The 21,463-nt window shown below is 46.1% G+C and overlaps 1 protein-coding gene across 4 annotated transcripts in view; it reads right to left on the reverse strand.

The window, feature by feature from the left end:
* septin9b (septin 9b) overlaps positions 1–21,463 on the reverse strand; it is a 60,454-nt gene that overhangs the window by 6,275 nt on the left and 32,716 nt on the right. For all 4 annotated transcript variants that reach the window (XM_080833384.1, XM_080833387.1, XM_080833385.1 and 1 more), the window contains 5 exons: positions 12,894–13,079; positions 9,441–9,569; positions 7,487–7,568; positions 7,254–7,391; positions 3,225–3,342 (listed from right to left, as the gene is read on the reverse strand). In XM_080833384.1, the coding sequence (XP_080689510.1) occupies positions 3,225–3,342; positions 7,254–7,391; positions 7,487–7,568; positions 9,441–9,569; positions 12,894–13,079 (653 nt within the window). The remainder of the gene's footprint in view (positions 1–3,224; positions 3,343–7,253; positions 7,392–7,486; positions 7,569–9,440; positions 9,570–12,893; positions 13,080–21,463) is intronic.

A 21,463-nucleotide genomic window follows, 5' to 3' on the forward strand; every position in this document is an offset into this window, starting at 1 on the left:
CAGACCTTAACTCAATAAACAGACTGTGAATTCAAAACACTTAAGCCATCATGACAAGTGACACAATCTTCAGGAACCATGAAAAAAACGAAAACATGGCACCGACTCATAGGACTTCACTGGAACCGTCATCATCCCTTCAAACCACACAGCGCCGGGAGCTTTGGACAGCCTCGGCTTCTGCACACGCCTCTGCAGTGACTGCTAGAACAAGGACAAAGAAAGAGAAAGAGATCGCTGCCAACAGGCGAGCTTTAAATGAATGGCCAAACCTCGGCTGTGACTGCCCTTTCCTCTCCACAATAAAGACTTCTTTTATTTCTTTTTCTAAGCCGCTGTGTATACTTCTGGAAGCCTTGAATCAAGGCAAAATAAACGGAAAGAGAAGAATATAGGCTCCTTTGGCTCAAACCGAGTAGAAAGGAACATATAGTGAACTACCTCATCTTGACATTGAGATGACCTTGACTCAGAAGGCGTTCTGCTGTTCCTTTCTAACGTCTGTCCCCTGAAGGGCTTGGTAGAGCTGAAGAGAGGTGGGAAGGGTGGAAGACACCAGGGTGAGAGAGAGAGAGAGAGTATCCTTTATCCCAGGGTCACTTGTTACCCACGGAGCCAAGCCAAACAGACGGCAAACAAGGCTGCCGGGCCTCTCCCACTGCTCTCCATGTGTGCTTATTGACCAACGCCAAACCTGGAGGAAACGGTAGTCAGTGCACCCAGCGCATTTCCTCAGGATGCCAGAATGTAGGACACTCACCCACACACACAAACAAACACTCACTTACACACACAGACCAGAGTGTGTGTATGTGTATGTGTGTGTGTGTGTGTGTGTGTGTGTGTGTAGGGGGGAGTATCATCCAAACAAAAGAGATGACTGTTTGAGAACACTAAAGCCTGGTGCCAATGTAATAGTGGCTCCAAAAGGATGGTTGTGAAGGTGACTAGTGCCCTGTAGCCACGCAGTGCTTTCCTCAACCCACCGTCTAACCCAGACATGGGCAAAGTACGACCACACTCTGCCCCTGGCCTCAGAGACCACACTCTGCCTCAGAGACCACACTCTGCCTCAGAGACCACACTCTGCTCCTGGCCTCAGAGACCACACTCTGCCTCAGAGACCACACTCTGCCTCAGAGACCACACTCTGCCCCTGGCCTCAGAGACCACACTCTGTGAGTTGCGCTCAATCACTAGCATCTGTCACTGAAGTCAATTAGCCTGTTAAAAAACATCACCTCTTTTCTGTTTCCTCTTCAGTCAACAACTCAATTAGAAGGCACTTAGCAGCTCAGGCTGAGAGGGTGGAGTGGATTTCAGGGCAGCCTGGGCCTTCGGCAACAGCTGTCCTGGGCCCGTATTCACAAAACATTATCTCACCACTAACAACAGGCTACTCTCCAAAGGCGCACTAAAAGTTTCTAACTAAATGTTTTCTCGTAACTCCTATTCTTAAGCTGTCGAGACCAACTCTTACTAAAGAAAGTCCTCCTAAACTAGATGAAAGATGTCGCCATGGCTGACGTCAAGTCTCATGCACGAGTTTGCTTGCAGTGACCTTGGTCATGACTTTGATGATTTTGATTGGTTGGTGAAGAAGCCTTTTGCATTCCTTACAAGCTCTATAGTTATTCCCTTGCATATAACCATAACTTGAAACAGTACCTTTTTAGTAATTCTACATTCAAAAACATTGCAACTATGGAATGATAGAAGCTGCCCTGATAGCAGATCGCCAGTGGCCCACTGTCGGCCCACTGTCCGACCCACTGTCTGACCCACTGTCTGACCCACTGTCTGACCCACTGTCTGACCCACTGTCTGACCCACTGTCTGCCCACTGTCTGACCCACTGTCTGACCCACTGTCTGACCCACTGTCGGCCCACTGTCCGACCCACTGTCCGACCCACTGTCGGCCCACTGTCGGCCCACTGTCTGACCCACTGTCTGACCCACTGTCGGCCCACTGTCGGCCCACTGTCTGACCCACTGTCTGACCCACTGTCGGCCCACTGTCTGACCCACTGTCTGACCCACTGCATTCCCACTGTCTGACCCACTGTTGGCCTGATGTCTGCACACTGTGGGCCCACTGTCTGACCCACTGTCGGCCCACTGTCTGACCCACTGTTGGCCCGCTGTCGGCCCACTGTCTGACCCACTGTCTGACCCACTGTCTGACCCGCTGTCGGCCCACTGTCTGACCCACTGTCTGACCCACTGTCGGCCCACTGTCGGCCATTTGTCTGACCCACTGTTGGCCCACTGTTGGCCTGCTGCCGGCCCACTGGGGGAAGAGCTGGCGGTCCGCTGGCTTATTGCTCACTGGTTTTTGGGCGGTCTGCTGGTGAGTTGCAGACAAACGGCCCACCGCTTTGAAAACATGTATGGTGTATAGATGTATTATTCTTCAGTCATTTTCACCAACTCTTAACAAATTGTATTTATCGTCTCATTTTTCACCGAGAGCATTCTAGTAGACTAGGCTACCGTGAACTTCTGTTTTGAGGCTGATATTTCAAATAAATGTCAAGGATCAAATGTGAACCTTTTCTGGAATTTCTAAATCATGTTATTTTCTTAATATCCAGTTACACTAAAGATAATGGTGGTCCGAGTGTGGACCAGTTAGTTAAAGAGTCAATCTTAGTGAGTTAGAAGACCTCTCGACTAGGCGCTATTTTTCAGTTCTCCCAGACTTAAGTGCTACTTTTAGCGCTAAGGGACTTTGGAATTACTCTTACTCCAAAAATAAGGACTCCCAAAGTTATGACTGACACGGCCATTATTTGTAGGAATGTCCCCTAAATTGGCAAGTTAGGAGCAACTTTTAGCCTTGAGATGCTTTGTGGAGACGGGCCCAGATGTCCTCTCCGTTTGTTTTGAGTTCCACACTGTTTGGCAAGGCTACTACCAGCCCCCCCGTGTCCTACCAGCCTGTGAAGTTGCTGCCAGCTCGCTGCAGCTCAAACGGGAGCCGAAGAAAAACACCCCTGCAGTCGGTGCACTGTTTACAGTTAGGCCTACTAGGTGGAGGGTGTGTTTCCTCACCCGCACGAAGGCCGGGAAAACATTGACTATACGTACTATAGAAGCTGGCAGCCAACAGGATGTACTGTACATTACGAAAATAAAGTTAAAACCTTTTTGGAAAAGCTTTTGAGAAACGGGAGATAGAGCAGTTTATTTGCATTAAGAGGGACATTATTGTTGCTTTACCCTCTGTTTGAAGTAGTCCCTCTCCTCGAGGGTCAGTGTGTCTGCTTTAGCGATGACGGGGACGATGTTGACCACTTTGCTGAGGTGTCTCATAAACTCCACGTCAATGGGCCTTAAGCTGAAGACACAAGAAACAAACAAAGTGGGAGAGTTACGGACACAACAGTTACAGTCAGAAAGACATTGATATTTTGATTAAAGGCACTCAATTGTGTTTGAGATATTTTTATAGATATTTTCTCTCTGTCCAAAACAAGGCCACTCAAGCCTAGAAGGCAACATGACTGGGAAAATACCTCTGAGGCTTTGTGTGATGACTTCCTAAACTCATACTTAACACTAGAGGGCAGTAGAGCTCAGCACAATGCCCCTGCATACCGCTCTGGGTGGTTGTTTATAACCAGATTTTGGTGTTGGCCATTAGAAAGGTCAGACAAACTGGAGCAGGATATGGTCACACAGCTGCAGGTCACCTCAGTGGGGGGGGGGGGGGGGGGCTCATGTGCACCAGCGCGCTTGTAAACACACACACCACATGAGGCAGACTTTAAAGAGGAACACATTCAGTATACTTTGCTCAAGGCCTAATTTTGGGAGATTAAATTGATTAAATTATGCTTTTTGGATGACTTTTTACTTTGTGCATATGTGCATGTGCCTGCGTGCATGTGTCTGTGTGTATTTGCATGCGTGTGTGTGTGTGTGTGTTTGTGAGTGTGAGTGTGCACGCATGTGTTTATGTGTGTGTGTGTGTGTGTGTGTGTGTGTGTGCCTGTGTGTGCACACGCGTGTGTGTGTGTGCACATGCAAGTATTTGTGTGTGTGTGTGTGTATGTGTATGTGTGTGCGCACGAATGCATGTGTTTGTGTGTGGCACTACTCTGTTAAGGCAACGGCTGAGGGAGCCCTCGCTGTGTTTTACAAACATGGCTGCTCTCCATCTGCTGTGTCAGTGGCTGCCTCTTGTTCGTGTGCTGTCTGTAGTCAAGAGTGCTCTCTTGGAAGGGCCTCTGGTAAGTGCTGTTATTTTTCTCTCTTTCTCCCCCCTCTTCCAATTAGTCTTGTGAGGTCATGCGTCACATTTAAGAGCTGCAAACGGCGCAAGATGCTCCCTCGTCAGAGACAGGGCTTAGCCTATGCAGTTAAGCAAACAAGATTTCCTCCACAGCGATGCGTTAAACATGCACAGATGCACAGAAAGCAAGTGCTTCTTCACACGTTACACGCGAGCATACATCAAATGAAGGAAGACGCACACATGCACACACACAGACACACACACGCAGATATACAAAATGCCCCCCTCTCTCTCTCTCTCTCTCACACACACACACACACACACACACACACACAGTGTGACACACATACACAAACAATGTGACACACATACACACAAACACACACACACACACACACACAAACACAATGGCACACATCACATGCCAACGCAGGGAGGGTATCCAAGGGCCCGCGGCCATTCTGGAGCAGTGGTTATGAGGTCACATGACCCCTGGGGGAGCGGAGGGGTGCTGCATGCGAGGGCAGAGTGTTCTCAGCTGCGTGAGCACTGCCTGGGCGATTGCCACGGTAAACACATGTGCCGTCACTGCACATCACGTGTGAACATCACACCTCTCACACCCCCTCCACCACACACATGTGAACTTGTGTGGGTGTGTGTGTGTGTGTGTGTGTGTGTGTGTGTGTGTGTGTGTGTGTGTGTAATGAGTAGAGCACTGAAGCTAATGGATGCATGAAGGTACATGGAAACCCACTTTACTCCTTGACGTTCTCAGTCTGTGTTTGAAAGATCAAGTGAGGCAACTGAGTACAGCTGCCTCACCATCACAACCGACAGTATTAAAGGGAAATGGGTTTCCATTATGGGAACTATGGGTACAATGAACCCAGGAGCATAGTGATGAAAACGTGAACTACTCAAGATGGCAGATGTTTCGATCATTTCCTCTTTCAGCCCAAAGCCACCCAGAGACATGCCCAATTGGACTAATGATCCTTGCAGCTGCTGGACGGAGGACACGCCATGAGGACACCCAAGTGGGATGTGTGCGGGTTCCCCAAGTCATTAATAAATACCGGCAGATCGTTCAATAACTCAAGCAAATCTACTCAACCCTTGCATTTGCGAGCTCGTTTTCAACCCACTTCTAGTTTATTGCGAGCCCCCAGGCCCAAATGCTGACACAGAGATTGGTAATGATAGGTTCTGATGGGTTGATGCTCAGGCAAATTCTTGGGCCAATGGCTATGAAAACACATATCCCCAGCGTAACATGGCAACGCAGGCTTAGAGTTTTACTTAATATTTCGTTTAAAAAAAAAAAATCATTTTTATAAGATATGTGCTCATCAGGGCTGTGTGGCTCCAGCACAAAAACACTGTTTTGGCATTGTGGCACAGTAATTGGTAACAGACCCCCAGCCTTCAGAAAGCCGTTTTTATGAGCAAACTGAAATCGGAAAGAGACAAAGAATAATGGCACTCTTTGGTTTTGTAGCAGTTGTTCCAGAACCTTCTGCAAGCATGGAGCCAGGTTCCTCCTCCCGCAGTACAAACTTCCTGGCGTCAAAGAAAAAAACTTCCTGGCGTCTGAGTTTGAGCTGAACGTTCTGCGTGTTTCAAAAGCCCAGGCACTGATGATACATTTCAGGCTTCATAGACGAGTGAGTCGGACCATTTCATGTTGAAATGCAAGCTGCATCGACAATTGCATTGCTCATAGAAAGTCAAAATTGTGACCATTAAAAGCTTTTTCTCTAATAAAGCAATCAGAGAAGGTAATTCATCTGTTGATTTTCTTTTATTATCAAACACAAAGTAGGAAGTGATTTTAGACTGCTTAGGAAGCTTTTCCTTGTCACAATTTTGACTTTCTATGAACAATCCAATAATCGATGCAGCTTGCATTTCAACATAAATTTAAATTACAAAATCAATTATGAACTTTTCTGAATAGAGAGAGAATCGTTTTAGAGAGAATCGAGAAAAATCGAATAATCGATTTTTTTCCCCCACCCCTAATGGATGGATGGATGGGTGGAAGGGTTTTAAGATGGAATGGAGCAGGAAATAAGCAGATCTCGCAGAGAGGTGTGCTGTGTCTTAGCGACATAAGATCATCAGAACAGTAAAGCAGGAAAAGCTCCCCCCCACACAATCACACACACACACACACACACACACACACACACACACACACACAAATCCATATGCAAGGCTAGGCACACCGATACACACTTCTTCTCAGGCAACAACTGTGACAGGAGTCACAACATATAGGGAACCATATCCAATGACACATACACACACACACACACACACACACAATACAGGTCATGAAAATAAAATAAAAAAATACCTGCTTGACTTCACACATGCACACACACAACATCCAGCTGTGTTCAAAAGATACAAGCAACCTCTTCATCCCAAGGCAAACACAAGACACCATCTTCCCCCCCCCCCCCCCCCCAGCTTTTTAACAAGCAGTTCCCCACATTTCTAGAACCATTTAGTCGCATAACCATTTCCTCTCTTCCTTGTGTCTGAATAACACCAGAGATAAAAATAACAGCCATGATAAGATGCAGCTCCTGCCTTCACAGCCCAGCTGCTGCCCAAATGACAGGCTGGGTGGAGGGGAGCTCCACACACACACACACTGAGAGCCCAGCTGTGGCCTGTCTGCCTGAGACGTGAGGCTAGACTGCAGCCCCCTCTCCACAGAGTGGACAGGAAACTGACTGGGAGGTGGTCCGCTGGCCAGGTGGAGGTGGTCAGACCTCTCCTCAGGTATGGCCTTAATGGAGCACTGGGGGGAGGGGGAATGCCTGGCCGGGGTCTAGGACCTTATTATGGCATTTCTGTGACAAGCAGGGACATAGTCTGTGTTTGTGTGTGTGTGTGTGTGTGTGTGTGTATGTGTGTGTATGTGTGTGTGTGTGGGGGTGTTATGTGTTGTGTGTATGGTGTGTGTGTGTGTGTGTGTGTGTGTGTGTGTGTCTCACCAGTGCCCTGTGGGTGGGATGAAGTATATGCAGCAGTGCACTCTGGAGTCGGGGATCTGCTTCTTCCTGTTGATGTTGATCTCCTCCTGCAGATACTGCTCGTACTGGTCGTTTATGAACTTCATGATGGGCTTCCAGCTGTGGAGCAGAAGTCACATGGGAAATGGAGTTCACAAACAAACACTTGACGAATGGAAAAGAATGCCGTGGCTTGTGCAAGAAACTACACTAACCAGTTCTCGTTGTTGATCTGGTCCCCAAAGCCTGGAGTGTCGATTACCGCAAGCTTCATCCTCACACCCTTTTCTTCAATGTCTATATTAAAAAGTCACCATAACAGAAGTTGTTAGTAGATAGAACTGTTAGTGGACATTATTTTCTTCGATTGCTCTGTATACTCATTATGCATACTCATAAAGCATACTCATGAAGCATACTCATAAAGCATACATCATGAAGCATATTCATGAAGCATACTCATGAAGCACTCATTAAGCATACTCATTAAGCATACTCAAGAAGCATACTCAAGAAGCATACTCATTAAGCAGTCATGAAGCATACTCATGAAGCATACTCATGAAGCATACTCATGAGCAGTGGCGGTGCGTCAATACAAGGCGCTGGGGCGCCGCCCACCCTACAATTTTGAGATGAAAAAAAAAAAAAAAAAATGTAATGTCAAAAAATATTATATATCAAATAATTTAATAAGAAATGTACCGTTTTAAAGCGTTAAATGTGTGCCGGAGACCGTAAGCCCCTGTCAAAAAACACTTAAATATGACCAAATATAATATATTGCCATTCGTTATCATTGAGAGAGAAGCCACTCCCTCCTGTGGGCGCCGACCAAGTGGAAGTCTATGGGAGCCAAAAAAAGGGGCAGGAACATTTGAGCAAGGACAGCTTCTCATTGGCGGATGACAGGTCGAGCCCGGGGCACACATCAAGTGCGACCACAGCCAATGACAGGGCTTCTTATATATCATCCTGACAGGACTGTCCAATCAGAGACCTTTTGTTATTCCCTCACATCTCATTTAAATATCACATATCTACCGGAGCACCATAGCTAGGCTAGCAGAGAATTGGAATCTGAGAGTATGGCGACTGAAAACTCCTTAGTATCTATTCGTGGAATACCTTTTAATCGACGATCAGATGTCGATAAGAAGAGACTAAAAGACATGGGACCAGAATGTATGGATTTAAGCACTGACCGCGGGAGGACGTACCTCGACCGGAGCTGGGCTGTTCAGTGAGTAATGCTTGTAGCGACGCTAGTAGCTTGGTTGGCAGTAACGTTGATATTTACAAAACCAAGTAACTTTTCAGTAGCTAAGCTCTTTTATTGATCAAGTAGCGCAGTAGTGTCCTCGAAAGAATGTATCCTGGACCTTTCTAATGTTCATACATTCCCTGTATCCATCAAACAGACAAATTAAGCAGGACGTCACTTTAGTGGAGACTAGTGAAAAGCTAGGTATCGTAATTTCAAGTACAACAGACGCTGCTCATACATTTAGAATTAATTAATTTTAAATGGGTAGTTTGCATGCACATTCTAGACAACCGGATAACTAGAATGCTGTGGATATTCAGATACAGCTAGAGATGATGAAAGTTAAAATAAAATAAAGTAGAAATAAAGGAAGTCCATGCTGTCTGCTCAGGGTGTCGAATTGGGAAAATGCCAAAGAAAAGTTCCTGTCAACATAATGACATCCAACACAAATATACGAACACACGTACAGGTGATTTAATTTAATTTACCGTTTTTATCTGACTGACAGTTGTGTTGATCACTACAATTGCATTGACTTGGCATGCAGTTTGTTTAACTGAAAGTAGCTACTAAGTTATCAAACTACTTTTGACAGGTTTTTGTAACTTAGCTTGCTACTTCTTTATGAGGTGTATCTTCTGTGTAGTGAAGCTGAATGTATTGTAGAGTAGCTGATAGCTTTGCTCACTACAAATATCAAGAAGCTTGCCCATCACTGCAAATATTCTACTCAAAACCTGTTTTCTTCTCACTGTGGAGAGCTATTTAAACCGCGCCGCCAAACTGCGCCCCCCCTCAAAAAAATTTCACCAGCCGCCACTGCTCATGAGGCATACTCATGAAGCATACTCATGAGGCATACTAATGAAGCATAGTCAGCAAGTCATAAAGCAGCGCACCGTGACTGATGGACTTGATCTCGATGGTCTTGGGGATCCTCTCCTCCTCTTTGGTCAGCACTGACTTGCGGCTAACTTTGGACTTGAACAGGGTGTTCATCAGGGTGGACTTGCCCAGCCCACTCTGACCTGGGGACAGGGACAGAAGGCATTAGTTCATGCACAGAAACAGAAACATCAGCTCCATCTGAGACTGGGTGGAGGCCCCACAGCACTGGCTTTAGAGACAATAATGCAGAAGTGCATCTAGGTGTGTACATGTATCCTATGCACACATCTATGTCATCAACCACATTCAACCAAGGCGACTCTCACACACACACACACACACACACACACACACACACAGCTCTGTTCTTCTTCAGTACGGCCATGTACCTAAAGAAGTGTACAATAACCCTACAGAGATTGAGAGCGTGGGCCTACACACACTGGCACCAGATCAGGACCACTGTTGGCTTTCAGCACGTGCACTCCAGGCACAAGAGGCCAGACAAGGGTCAACCCAGCCTGTAACCTAGTCACAGCTGGACAAGCTGCACACACACACACACACACACACACACACACACACACACACACACACACACACACACACACACACACACAATGACAGAGCACCAGTTGCAGCCCATGAAAGACCTCAGTGTTTTCCTTCAGGGAACGAGCAGAGCGCAACATGGTCCAGCTCCCCGCTGACATCCATCACTGGGCCGCCAAACAAAGGGCATCTGGACGCCGGCCAGCTCGTTTAGCAGCCAGGCTAACCATGGCTAATGGCTGACACTGTACTTAAATGAATGACCACTTCAGAGAGTGCTTAAATGTGGGTTCCAGAGCCCATATTTCTCATCCTAGCGATTCCAAAAACACTATGGATTAATTGTTCCTCACTGGCTGTTCACACACACAAGCTCTTTTTTAAAAGAGTGGAGGCTGTCCCCGCTACACAAGCGCTCAAAGCTAAGCGCTGAGGGACCAGCCACGTTCCGGGTGAATGATCTTGCTCAACTCGACTCAACCCAACATGTTGGAGGCTGCAGGTGTCCTGCGTTTCTCTGCACGCTACCCAAGGGGGGAAAGAGAGCCATTCACTATTGTGCGGTCAGGATGACTTCATTCCCACTGGTGCTTGGAAATCCATCAAGAGCTGAAAATCTGCAATGCAAACCAGGACTAGAGAGAGAGAGCCAGAGAGAATGAGAGAGAGGGAGAGAGAGAGAGAGAGAGAGAGAGAGCCAGAGAGAATGAGAGAGAGGGAGAGAGCGAGCCATAGAAAAAGAGAGGAGAGAGCCAGAAAGATTGAAAGAGAGGGAGAGAAAGAAAGAGAGAGCCAGAGAGAAAAAGAGAGGGAGAGAGAAAAAGAGAGGGAGAGAGAGAAAGAGAGGGAGAGAGAGAAAGAGAGCCAGAAAGAATGAGCGAGAGAGAGAGAGGAGAAAGATTAAGAGAGAGAGAGAGAGAAAGTCTTGTGGGACAGTGCAGCAGGCTGATCTACAGACCTGCTGGGAGATGTGTGGGAGGTAACATCTCTGAATCATCCAGATGTGTCAGACCCCCTACAGATACGTGCTAACACGAGACCATTCAAAGGCCGCCACCAGAACACAAAGTCTTACACGCAACCTCCCATGCTTACAGCTCTCCCCTGTTGGAATGGCAATGCATCATAAAGCTTAAGTTAATTACTGCCCTTTTAATCCATCACTTAACGGTGGCCATGGGGGAAAAACACAACCGGTGGTTTTCCTTCTCAACCGCGTTTGCATGAGAGTCTGCAACCTGTGTGTCACTAAGACAGAGTGCCACCAGCCGATAGGCTTCATGTAGCCACCGCAGTTCTGAGGTTGTGTGTGCACGCGGGCATGCATCCTCTTTTGTCTGAGTCTCTCCTGTGAGCTGCCACCACAGCAAAGTAAACACGGTGCCATCACAAAGTCGTCCTTAGAAGGTGCAAGGTAAACAAACACCAGACGATGTTTACATTCGCGTGTTCAAGCCACAGGGTATACAAATCTGAGTTTCCAAATTAGCCAAATGCTGCTAACAACCAAACAAAACCTCAGCACACAATACAAACTCGACCACTGTGGAGATGAATTAAGAGCAAACCGATGCTTTCTCTCTGCACAACAGTAACGGCAGTTAAACTCTACATCAACCACATGGAGGGAGCAGGAGATGTCTCCAGCACAGATTCATTCCAGCAGGTTTAAGAAATATATACCGCATATTTAAAAAGACTCTGACATCGACAATCAACAGATCTTCACGCCATCCAACAGCTTCAGTGGGAGTTCTTAGGTTCCTGACAGGTTTACAAGTGCAGTGTAAGATCTGGCTGGTTGAGCAACTCATGCATTCATTCATCTCACCCACTGCAAGAAGGCACACGTTCTGTTCCACCGCTTGCCAGGAAAAACACATAAAGATGGCGATGCTCCCTACATCAGACACACAAAGTGAGGAAGACCATAAATCTACCATAGCTCTCTGCTACACTACAATTAAAGAAAGACAGCTATTCTGCCAGTGAGTGTGCGTTTCATTTTTCTGATGCAGACCATGTTCCTATATACTCCCAGGTAAGAGGAAGGTTAGTTTAGGTCGTTTAGTAATCAGAAGGTTGCTAGTTTGATTCCTCACTGTCGAAGCATCCTTGAGCAAGACACTGAACCCCTAATTGCTCCTGATGTGCAGTGTGCCATCAGTGAAGATGTAAAATGTATATACATCCTTGTAAGTCGCTTTGGATAAAAGCGTCCGCTAAATGACTAAATGTAAATGTAAGCTGACAGCTCACTCACTCCATAGAACTACCTTCTCCACCACTGCGAGGCACTCCTCGAGCTGACATTGGCTGTACTCAGCAGAATCCCACAGAAATGCCCACTTCACCACAGTCAACAAAACAAAAACAAGTTCAACAGCATTTAATATGCGCTGCGCTGATTAGATTTGAGCGTTTACGTTTCACTGCAGTTAGTCAGAGTGGCTCAGGCTGGTGTGGCAGGGCACTGACTCACTATCAGTCCTGTTCTCATGGGGTCATACTCACAAGCATGTGTGAACACAGTACACAAACACACAGAAAGACACACAAGAGCACACACACACTCACACATTATTGTCAAAGTTTTAAGCACAACAAAATTGTACATACAGAGCACAACCAGCTTTAATAAAGTCGCAAACAACTGTGCACACATATGTATAAGCATAAGGTCTATCTACTCATAAACCTAGAAATGTGAATCTTTATGTACTTTTATGCCTTATTCCCCCATCAGGATTAACGTTAGTCTGACTATTTGGGCAAAACAAATCCACACGTGCACCCAGACGGCCATGGACTCTCCGTCCACCATGATGTTGAGCTTCATAGCCTTTCTCCTAGACACACACACACACACACACACACACACACACAACCAGGCTTGGACAGGAGAGACTCACCGACCACCATGATGTTGAGCTCAAAGCCCTGCTTCATAGCCTTCCTCCTCATCTGCTCCAGGATGGCGTCGATGCCCACATAGCTGAAGTCCGTGCCACCCTTGTCCCCCCGTGCAGGCGGTGCAGGCTGGGGCGTCTTGGCGGAGTCTGACATGTTCCCGTAGATGCTCGTGATGACCTCTGGCCCTGAAGACACAAGGGAAGAGAAGAACATTCAGCTTTCAACCACACCACAGCGTTTAAAAGGAGATCTTCAGTTGGACTCCTCAGTACTAATAATTACTAGTTACTGTTAGGTGCTGTTGGTGCTCCTACATTGCTATAACTCGTGGCTTTCCTGAGCTAAAAGGCCAAGAGATCGCCATACTAGACAGAGCCAGACAGGTGCTAAAGAGGTGCTGAGTGCAGGAAAACCAAAATATACGATGTGGCCATTACACCACTCAGTGAGAGAGTTTCTCCAAAAGAACGTATTGGAGATGAATTTATTGGTTTCATGAAAGAGCAAACAGTGAGGAGAAGGAAGGCGAGGAAATTATATTAGTCATTCAGAGTCTGTCAGTTCAGTGCAATACAGGGTGTCTTGTTTCCCCCACAAGTCTCATTCAAATGTACGATATATGAATACGTTCTTTATGTTGCCAGTGGGGAAGCTACAGCAGGCATATTGAAGTCAGTATCAATCTCACATTAAATTCCACAGCTGACATCTGTGTAAAGCCTCAAGAAGCCCTCTGTCTTTTGTGCGACGGCGAACAAGAGTATCCCTGCGGCTCAGTCCGTTAGCATTCCATCCAGCAGACCCCTCTCTCACTGGGCAGGAGCCAGGATCGGTCCCTGGCTGCCCAACACTGTTGAAACTGTGCTAGTTTGTCTTATACATAAAGCTAACGTGTCTCAACACCCACATTCTGCAGTAATAAAAGAACATTAACTTTGTAAAAAGATTACGTCAAAGAGGAAACCTTTAGTCTTTGTGGTCTGTCTATCAGACTGCATGTCACCACGTGTGAGACAATTAGGAGACAAACATTTTGGAAAGCAAGAGCGACGATGCCCCTTTGTTGCAACAATACCTAGACAAGCACTCGGAGGACATAAAGCAAGATCAACTTACCGGAGAGAGGGAGAGAGAGTGAGCGCAGGGGAGCGAAAAGTTGAACAGGAAAACAAAGACGTACCGTTTGTGTGTGTGAGAGGATTCAAGAAAGCTGTGGTTTCCGTCAGTGCATTCAGTCTCCTCACACACACGCAAGAACAAACCCACACGAACGATACGTGTGTGTGTTTGTGTGTGTGTGTGTGTGTGTGTGTGTGTGTGAGGGGGGGGGGGGGGGGGGGGGGGGGTTATGACCCAGAGGAGGGAGGTGTATGTAAAGAAAGGGAAGAAACAAACTCAGGTAAAGAGCCATAGAGCCTCACTGGCTCAGACCAAACTAGCTTCTCAGCATTCTCCAAATGGTTACGTATCAAGATTGCTAGCACATTTCCAGGGCACAACAAACATACACCATCAGCTAAGGCCAAAGAAATATGCATATGCACATGAAACCTCTGCTGAACATGGTGAAAGTGCACGACAGCATGGAAACAGTGCTACGTTTGCTTCGCCATGGAAACAGTGCTAGGTTTGCTTCGCCAGCACAATCTGTACACAACTGGGCCACCAGCATGGGGAGTTCTGTGAGTGGATGATATTAGGATCAGTCAGGACTGGTCAAGCTGGATAGACCAGGAAGATCTGACAAAGTGATGTTCCATTTGAGTGTGTTTATGAGGGCTTTTGTTTTTGTCTTTGAAGTCAACGGTGGGGCTTTATCTGTGAAGCTGCTCAGCTAACTCCGCTTCTCGCTTCCTGTACTCGGTTCACTCTCTCCCATTTTCAACCTCCCACAATGCATGGTAATGAACTCCCTCACTCACAGGAAGTCATAGATATGCCAGATAACGGCAAAAAGGTCTGCGGTATATGCGTGTGTGCATGCATCAGGCACTCTCATTGTTTAATATAAAAAGTTCCTTCTCGAATATAGGCCTACGCTCTCATTCTTTCCTTTTTTTTGTCTTTCTCTCTCTCTCTCTTTCTCTCTCACTCTCTGTCTGTCTATCACACAGGAAGTCATGTTTACTGTCTTCACACAAGGCCTCATTTCCCGTCACTGAGTGATAGACACACACACACATTGATACTCAGCACATAGACACACAGCACATAGACACACACATTGATACTCAGCACAGACACACACACATAGACACTCAGCACATAGACACACACATTGATACTCAGCAAATTTGCAGTTTTACAGGGATCAATGCCTCCTGTAGAATTCTATGCAACTAAATTCACGGGCTGACGTTGGGCTGTCAACCAACCAAGAGCCTTGGTAAATATCCAAACTCCATTTATTTTCTGCATTATTGCTAACTCTAGCATTATAGCTAACAGTAGCATTATCAATGTATAGCCATGTTTGATGGCTCACCTTAAAGCTGGGTATAGACTCCCCAGTGCCAGACAGCTGGTGTGAGACAAATGAAAGGCGCGGGGCGAGACAGGGGCAAGCCCAGGGTAACTACACCCATTCCTCCTTTTACAGCCTGTGAACCTCAGGCGTCCCTCTGGAGGACTGCGGTCCTCCTCTGTCTCCCTGACACTTAATCCTGGGAACGGGGCTCCTTATAAACCGCACCTCCTCCCATCCCCAGACACTGGGCTGGGGTGGGGGTGAAGGATGGGCTCCCATTCAAAACCGACCAGACCATTCTAGTAAAAGATTTTACACATGCATATGCATACTCACACGCTCACACCCGCACACACACACACAAAGATGAATTATTCCCAGGAGTCTGATGTGAAATGCCAATTGAAACTGGTTCTTTGTACCGAATGGGATTTTCTGCTTCACCCGCAGATATGAGAGGACACAAAAGACCTTGAAAACAGAGAGGCCAGCACTCAAGCCCCACCCCTTGGAGGTCTTCTCTAACCAAACTCCAGCCTCCAGACGCACAATGATTGATGAAGTCCATGATTCACTTGGCCCAAACTTCCTGGAGACGAGGGGGAAAGAGACTCAAGTTGGAGCTACTAAAGCTGAAATGAATCAATCAATAAAACCTCACCATCACAGGATCCGCCCCCCCCTTCCTTATGGCTCCGTCAAGCTCCAGCACTCCCTTATTTTCTAACATTAACCTAACATTAATGGTTGAGTACTCAATCAAATATGTAATCCACACTGTGACCTAGTTAGAGGATAGGGCTCTTAAGCCAGCACAGCACTTCAAAATGTGCCCATCTTTATTCAGTGCTACTTCCCCTTTCCAACCACACGCTACCAAATTATACTGAGTGGCATACTAGCAAATGGCACACCATGCCTATGGAAGACGTAGGACTGGCACTCCCACGCTGGGGCTCAGCTGAGGTCCGAGTATAGGGTTTATACCCCTGTTTATGGGCATCTTATCAATGGCTGAGATACTGATAACAATGGGTACTTGTGCCACTCTGCTCAGAAATTGTTTAGTGCCCTCCTAGCGTGGGCGATACTGCCAACACATGCAGGGCGTCATCTGCTACATGATACTCACCAACTGGAGAGAAAGAGAAAGGAAGCAGATTAGGGTGTGTGAGAGAGAGGAGGGACCGTGTAAAACATGCAGCAGAAATGATAGTAATGCGAGATAGAGTGCCCACTTTCTCACCGATACGGAATAGGAGAACTTTCAAGAGACACAGTGGGAACCAGACCACCCGAAGAGTGCCCTGTTCCCTTTCGAGGGCAGACCCGACCATAAATATGGGTCTTAGTTCCTGCTTCTACTTCAGCCACAGACTTTGAGGTTGAACATATAAACACCTGAATCTGTCTGCGAAGTATCTCATGCAGATAATGTTCTTTTAACAGAAGGAAATGAAACACAACTTATGTTGTGAAAAGATTGATTTAAACATTTTTATGACTGAACTGTAACCAAAACAGTGATGGAATTCCACAGTTCCAAAATACTAAATTTGATGTTCCCTAGACAGTTGTGAATAGTGTTATCAATGCATAAACACTGCCAAATATGTGTAATATGAAGTATGATAAGTGGCTGGAGTTAAAAGATGGATCTAAAAACAACTAAAACTGTATTTCTATATTTAGTTTGATTGCTAGACAAATGGGATGGCAGGCTTGTGCTGGTCATTTAGACAGACAGACAGACAGACAGAGAGACAAGAGATAAAGTAAAAGAACAAGACAAAGATGAAAAAGACTATGAGGATGGAAAGAAAAATGAAGAACATGGTGATGAATGCAGAGCTGCACAGATGAACAGGCCCACATTTGAAGCAGCTATAGGCACTGCTAAAGGTCGACCCTTTCAGACTGTTTTCAACATGTACTTCACTTGATGGGCAGAACAACAAGGCTTCAGCCTCCACTGACTATCTGCCAGGATCAGCCAAGATACTCTTATCGACTGCCAAAGCAGATGATGCAGAAAACACACCAAAATACAAACAGATGCCACTGCACCAGACCTACACACAGACCAGGGCGCTGATGAGATGACCTGAAGCCTTACTTCTGAAGCATGCCACTGCTAACCATTAAACCACATGGGAAACATGTGGTAGTCTATACTACAAAAATATTCTACAATGTTGATAAAAACAATTAACTACTTGATTAAAGAGTCATGCTGCTGCTGAGACTTACATGGCAACACATACACCACAAAGGAGCTACACAGTCTCGAGAAAGAATGTTTATGGTTTCTGTGATGCTAGCTTTTCATCTGAAAAGAGCCCTTTTCTTCTACAACAGAAAACCATGTCTCTGACACAGAGTTGCTGCATATATATAGTGTTAGTTGCTCATTCAGATGTGAGGGTTTAGTAAAGAGGTTTCCAGACGGACAGTCTAAAATGGCTCTCCTGGGTGAAACAGTCCGAGTAGATTTCCGTCTGGTTATGGATTTTCTTTCTCCCTTCTGAGTGTAACTTCCTATCCTAAACCTTGATGTCTCTCTCTCTCTCTCTTTCTCTCTCTCCACATCTTAAACAAAACAAAACTTTCCCAACAATCTGTAGTCACTTAACCATCAGACAATGTTTAATCTGGTAGACAATTACAATGATCCAGATTTATAAATCCAAAGCACTCCTTCAACCCTGACCCAAAAATCCTGCAACACTGACCCAAAACCAACACTGCATGAGTCACATTCATCATGTCTGTTTTGAGCGACTCCATTTTGCTCAGACCCATGAAGGACTCCCTTTTCCAGAATCAAGACCCTACATTGTTGATTTCCTGTTTTCATTTCATTGTGAGCACCGCAAAGTGGGCTGGTCTGTCCTGAGACTGACCCAGCCTCACACAAGAATGCAGACCTAAAACGCCACAGACGGGGAAAACAGTGCGATAGGCATTAAGATGATTCATTCCATGAACAGTGTGTAATTTTACCCAATCAAGGGCTTGAGGATGTCATCTTGAGATATGTGGAACTGGACTCCTAGCATCTGTCTCTGGACTGGCAGGCCCAAACATGGCAAAGCTCATCCTAACGTATCGCTTGCTGTCCTCCATAGATATTAGCAATCCAACGTTTGCTGGATCAGTGTCCGTATGTTTAAGATGAAAATGCATCAGAGATGCATCCAGCAAACACTCCTGTCAAGCAATGCCGAGAATGTTCACTGCAAAACGCGCCATCTGTTTTCTTGTGACAAGCCTCTAAGAACCATATGCTTTTTTTGTTCCAAGGGACAGCGCTTACACTGATTCCAGGTCAGCTTGTTAGGATGCCTGCGCATTCCGATCAGCTGGCCCGTGTGAAAGCGTATGTCCTCTGCTCCTTAGGTGCACTTGAAGGAGGAAGTTGTTGACCGTAAAAGTTTTATGTCTTGCACGGTCCTGCAGCAGATATATGGAGGGATGGGTTACATGGGACGGGGCGGGAGGTTCACCGCGGAACCTCATTACAATGACAGCAGACAGCCATTACACTCCCCCTTCATTGAAGAACCAGATGCATGATGCTGGGTCCAGTACCATGACTGACCCGTCAGGATTGAGGAGCATACCTGATCAGTCAGAGCTATAGACACCCACGTGTGTAGTGGTGAAACATATACTACACACTATGTGTAATATGTGAAGGGATGACAGCAAGGAAGGACATAAATCAATCAGAGGTTTCAACTAATTTGTACTTGAACCAACTGGACCAGATGAAGGGGAGTTCAGTGGCATTCTGTTGGGTGACAGAGGAGGGGAAGAATGCTACTGGTCCACTTCATCTTTCACTTCTGTGTTCCCTCGTCCCCCCTGAGAATGCGACCTTTGCTACCAGGCTCCGAAAAAGCAGATGGTAATGCAGGGTGTTAAACTGCTGCTTTTCTCCACAGAGCTTTTTGGAAGCACAGATAATGGCCTGTCTCCGGCGATGTGACAGAGTGAAAAGAGGAGGACAGGCAGACTAGAAAGGCATTCAGAGGATGCCAGATACCTTTGTGGATTGGACTTCACAGAGAATATTCCATCGAGGAACAGTTTCTCACTGGGAGTCCTCAGCTTAGAATCTGTGGTCTGGGAAAATGACAAATCCCCAAAAGTTGTTTTTCTTGTAACCTTTGTACTTCTAGCTAAGCCATCGGTAGTAGGACAATACAGCTATGACTGCAAGAAAACGATAAAAAAAAGAGAATATCTCAAAAAAATTTGAGCTGTTTCTTGCTTTCACTCAGTGTGGACACATGCGTCCAATTTCCGATTTCAGTCCGATTTAAATTGGATATTGGACACATGTGACTCCCCAGAACTAGATTCATTGTGTCCAACTTGAGTCCGACTGGACTCCGATGTAAACCCCCAGACACACGATTCGATTCCGCTGGTAATTGGACTGGGCGCGCATGTGTCTCTCGTATCTGATTCAAATTGGACAACAACAACTTTTGCACGTGCTTGAGATCGTGCCCACAGACATATACATGCATCATATATAATGTATATGATATGATAAACGCTGCTAGACGCTCAGTTCTTGTGCTCCCTCTCATTCACGTTGAAATACTGAAAGAGAAAGTGAAACTTAGAAACTGGAACGCAACTGTTTGGGACAGAACGCGCTAATTCAGTGAACAAATATTTTCTTATTACTTTTCCACCCGTTGTTAGTCATGTAATCCATTCATATCGATGTGAATCAATCAATACTAATACAACTTTAACTGTGGTGTGTTTTTGTTTCATTTCACAACGTATTTACTGTATAATCAACGGTTTTGTTTCATTTCACAACGTATTTACTGTATAATCAACGGTAGCAGATGTAAACATTCCGCATTTGATTTGAACTGATCTAGTTTTGTCACTTCCATGTGCTTTGAGATAGAGCAGTTAACCCCCCATGGAGACCCCATGGAGAGAATCGGATAGGATCGGAGTGCTGCCATCATGTGCCCGCACTGACTATCAAATCAGTTCAATGTGCCTGTAAGCTAATCATGTCCTAACCACATGGACACGAAACATGCAATTTTCTACCATTTCAAAAGCCAAGTAGCAGCTGAGGCGATTTCTCCTGCAACATTAACAGGTCTTAAAAAGGGGTTGCAGATGTCTGGAAATCAATCAAACTTCCCATTACGTGGCCTTCAGAATCAGGATTGCCGTAATTACCCATTTGCTCTCTGTTAATGATCTCAGCGGCTGGGCCTTCCACAACATCCACACATGAGCACATGCTACCACTCCCCGCCAAACTGGGAAAATGTGGAGACACAGGTCAGCTGGCAGAAGATGATCGTGAAACAAGACACTGACACGGTAAACAGACATAAACCCAAGACTGACACGACAAAGCTACACTGTTTCTGACTGTAACAAACAAGCCGTTCTAAATTAATTTGAATAAAGTCAGGGTCTGCCAATGATCATTCACACTTGCTAATCAGGAGAGAACACCTTTGCACAACAGGTTTAGCAAAATCCAGCTGAGTTATTCCTCTAGCCTTCAGTTCTGGTCTGTTGAACATCTCATGTTCACCAAATAAGCTACAGAAAAACAGCACACAGCAGCGTGTGTTGCACGGTGGGGTGGGTATCATACTGCAAGAATGTCAGAGATAACCTTGTTAGACATACTTGATGTTTAGAAGTAGGTCAGTATAACATCAGCTAGCATGACTTGGAGCAGAGTTTGTGTTGCACAACTACATGCTGGCACATGCTCACAACATCATGAGACTGTCAGTGGCAAAATGACACATCTGCCTTTGCTCTTCCTTCATAGGACTTCAGTTACACCGCCCATCTTTCTGTCTTAACACCCCCCCACACACACACACCCCCACACACACTGGGTGTGATAAACAACAACCCCACAGACTGCCGTTAGCACCGTCCGCCCTGTTATTGAGACAGGAGAGCTGTATTTATGAACAGGCACATGCACACAGCACCGGTGTTTATGGCTCAACGGGCTTCAGTGGGGTGGTGGTGGCTGGCTTCAGGCTTCAGGCTTCAGGCCGGCCACCTGCAAATGCCCAGCGCTATGAC

This window comes from Sprattus sprattus, assembly GCF_963457725.1.
Source record: "Sprattus sprattus genome assembly, chromosome: 1".
NCBI classification, from domain to species: domain Eukaryota; kingdom Metazoa; phylum Chordata; class Actinopteri; order Clupeiformes; family Clupeidae; genus Sprattus; species Sprattus sprattus.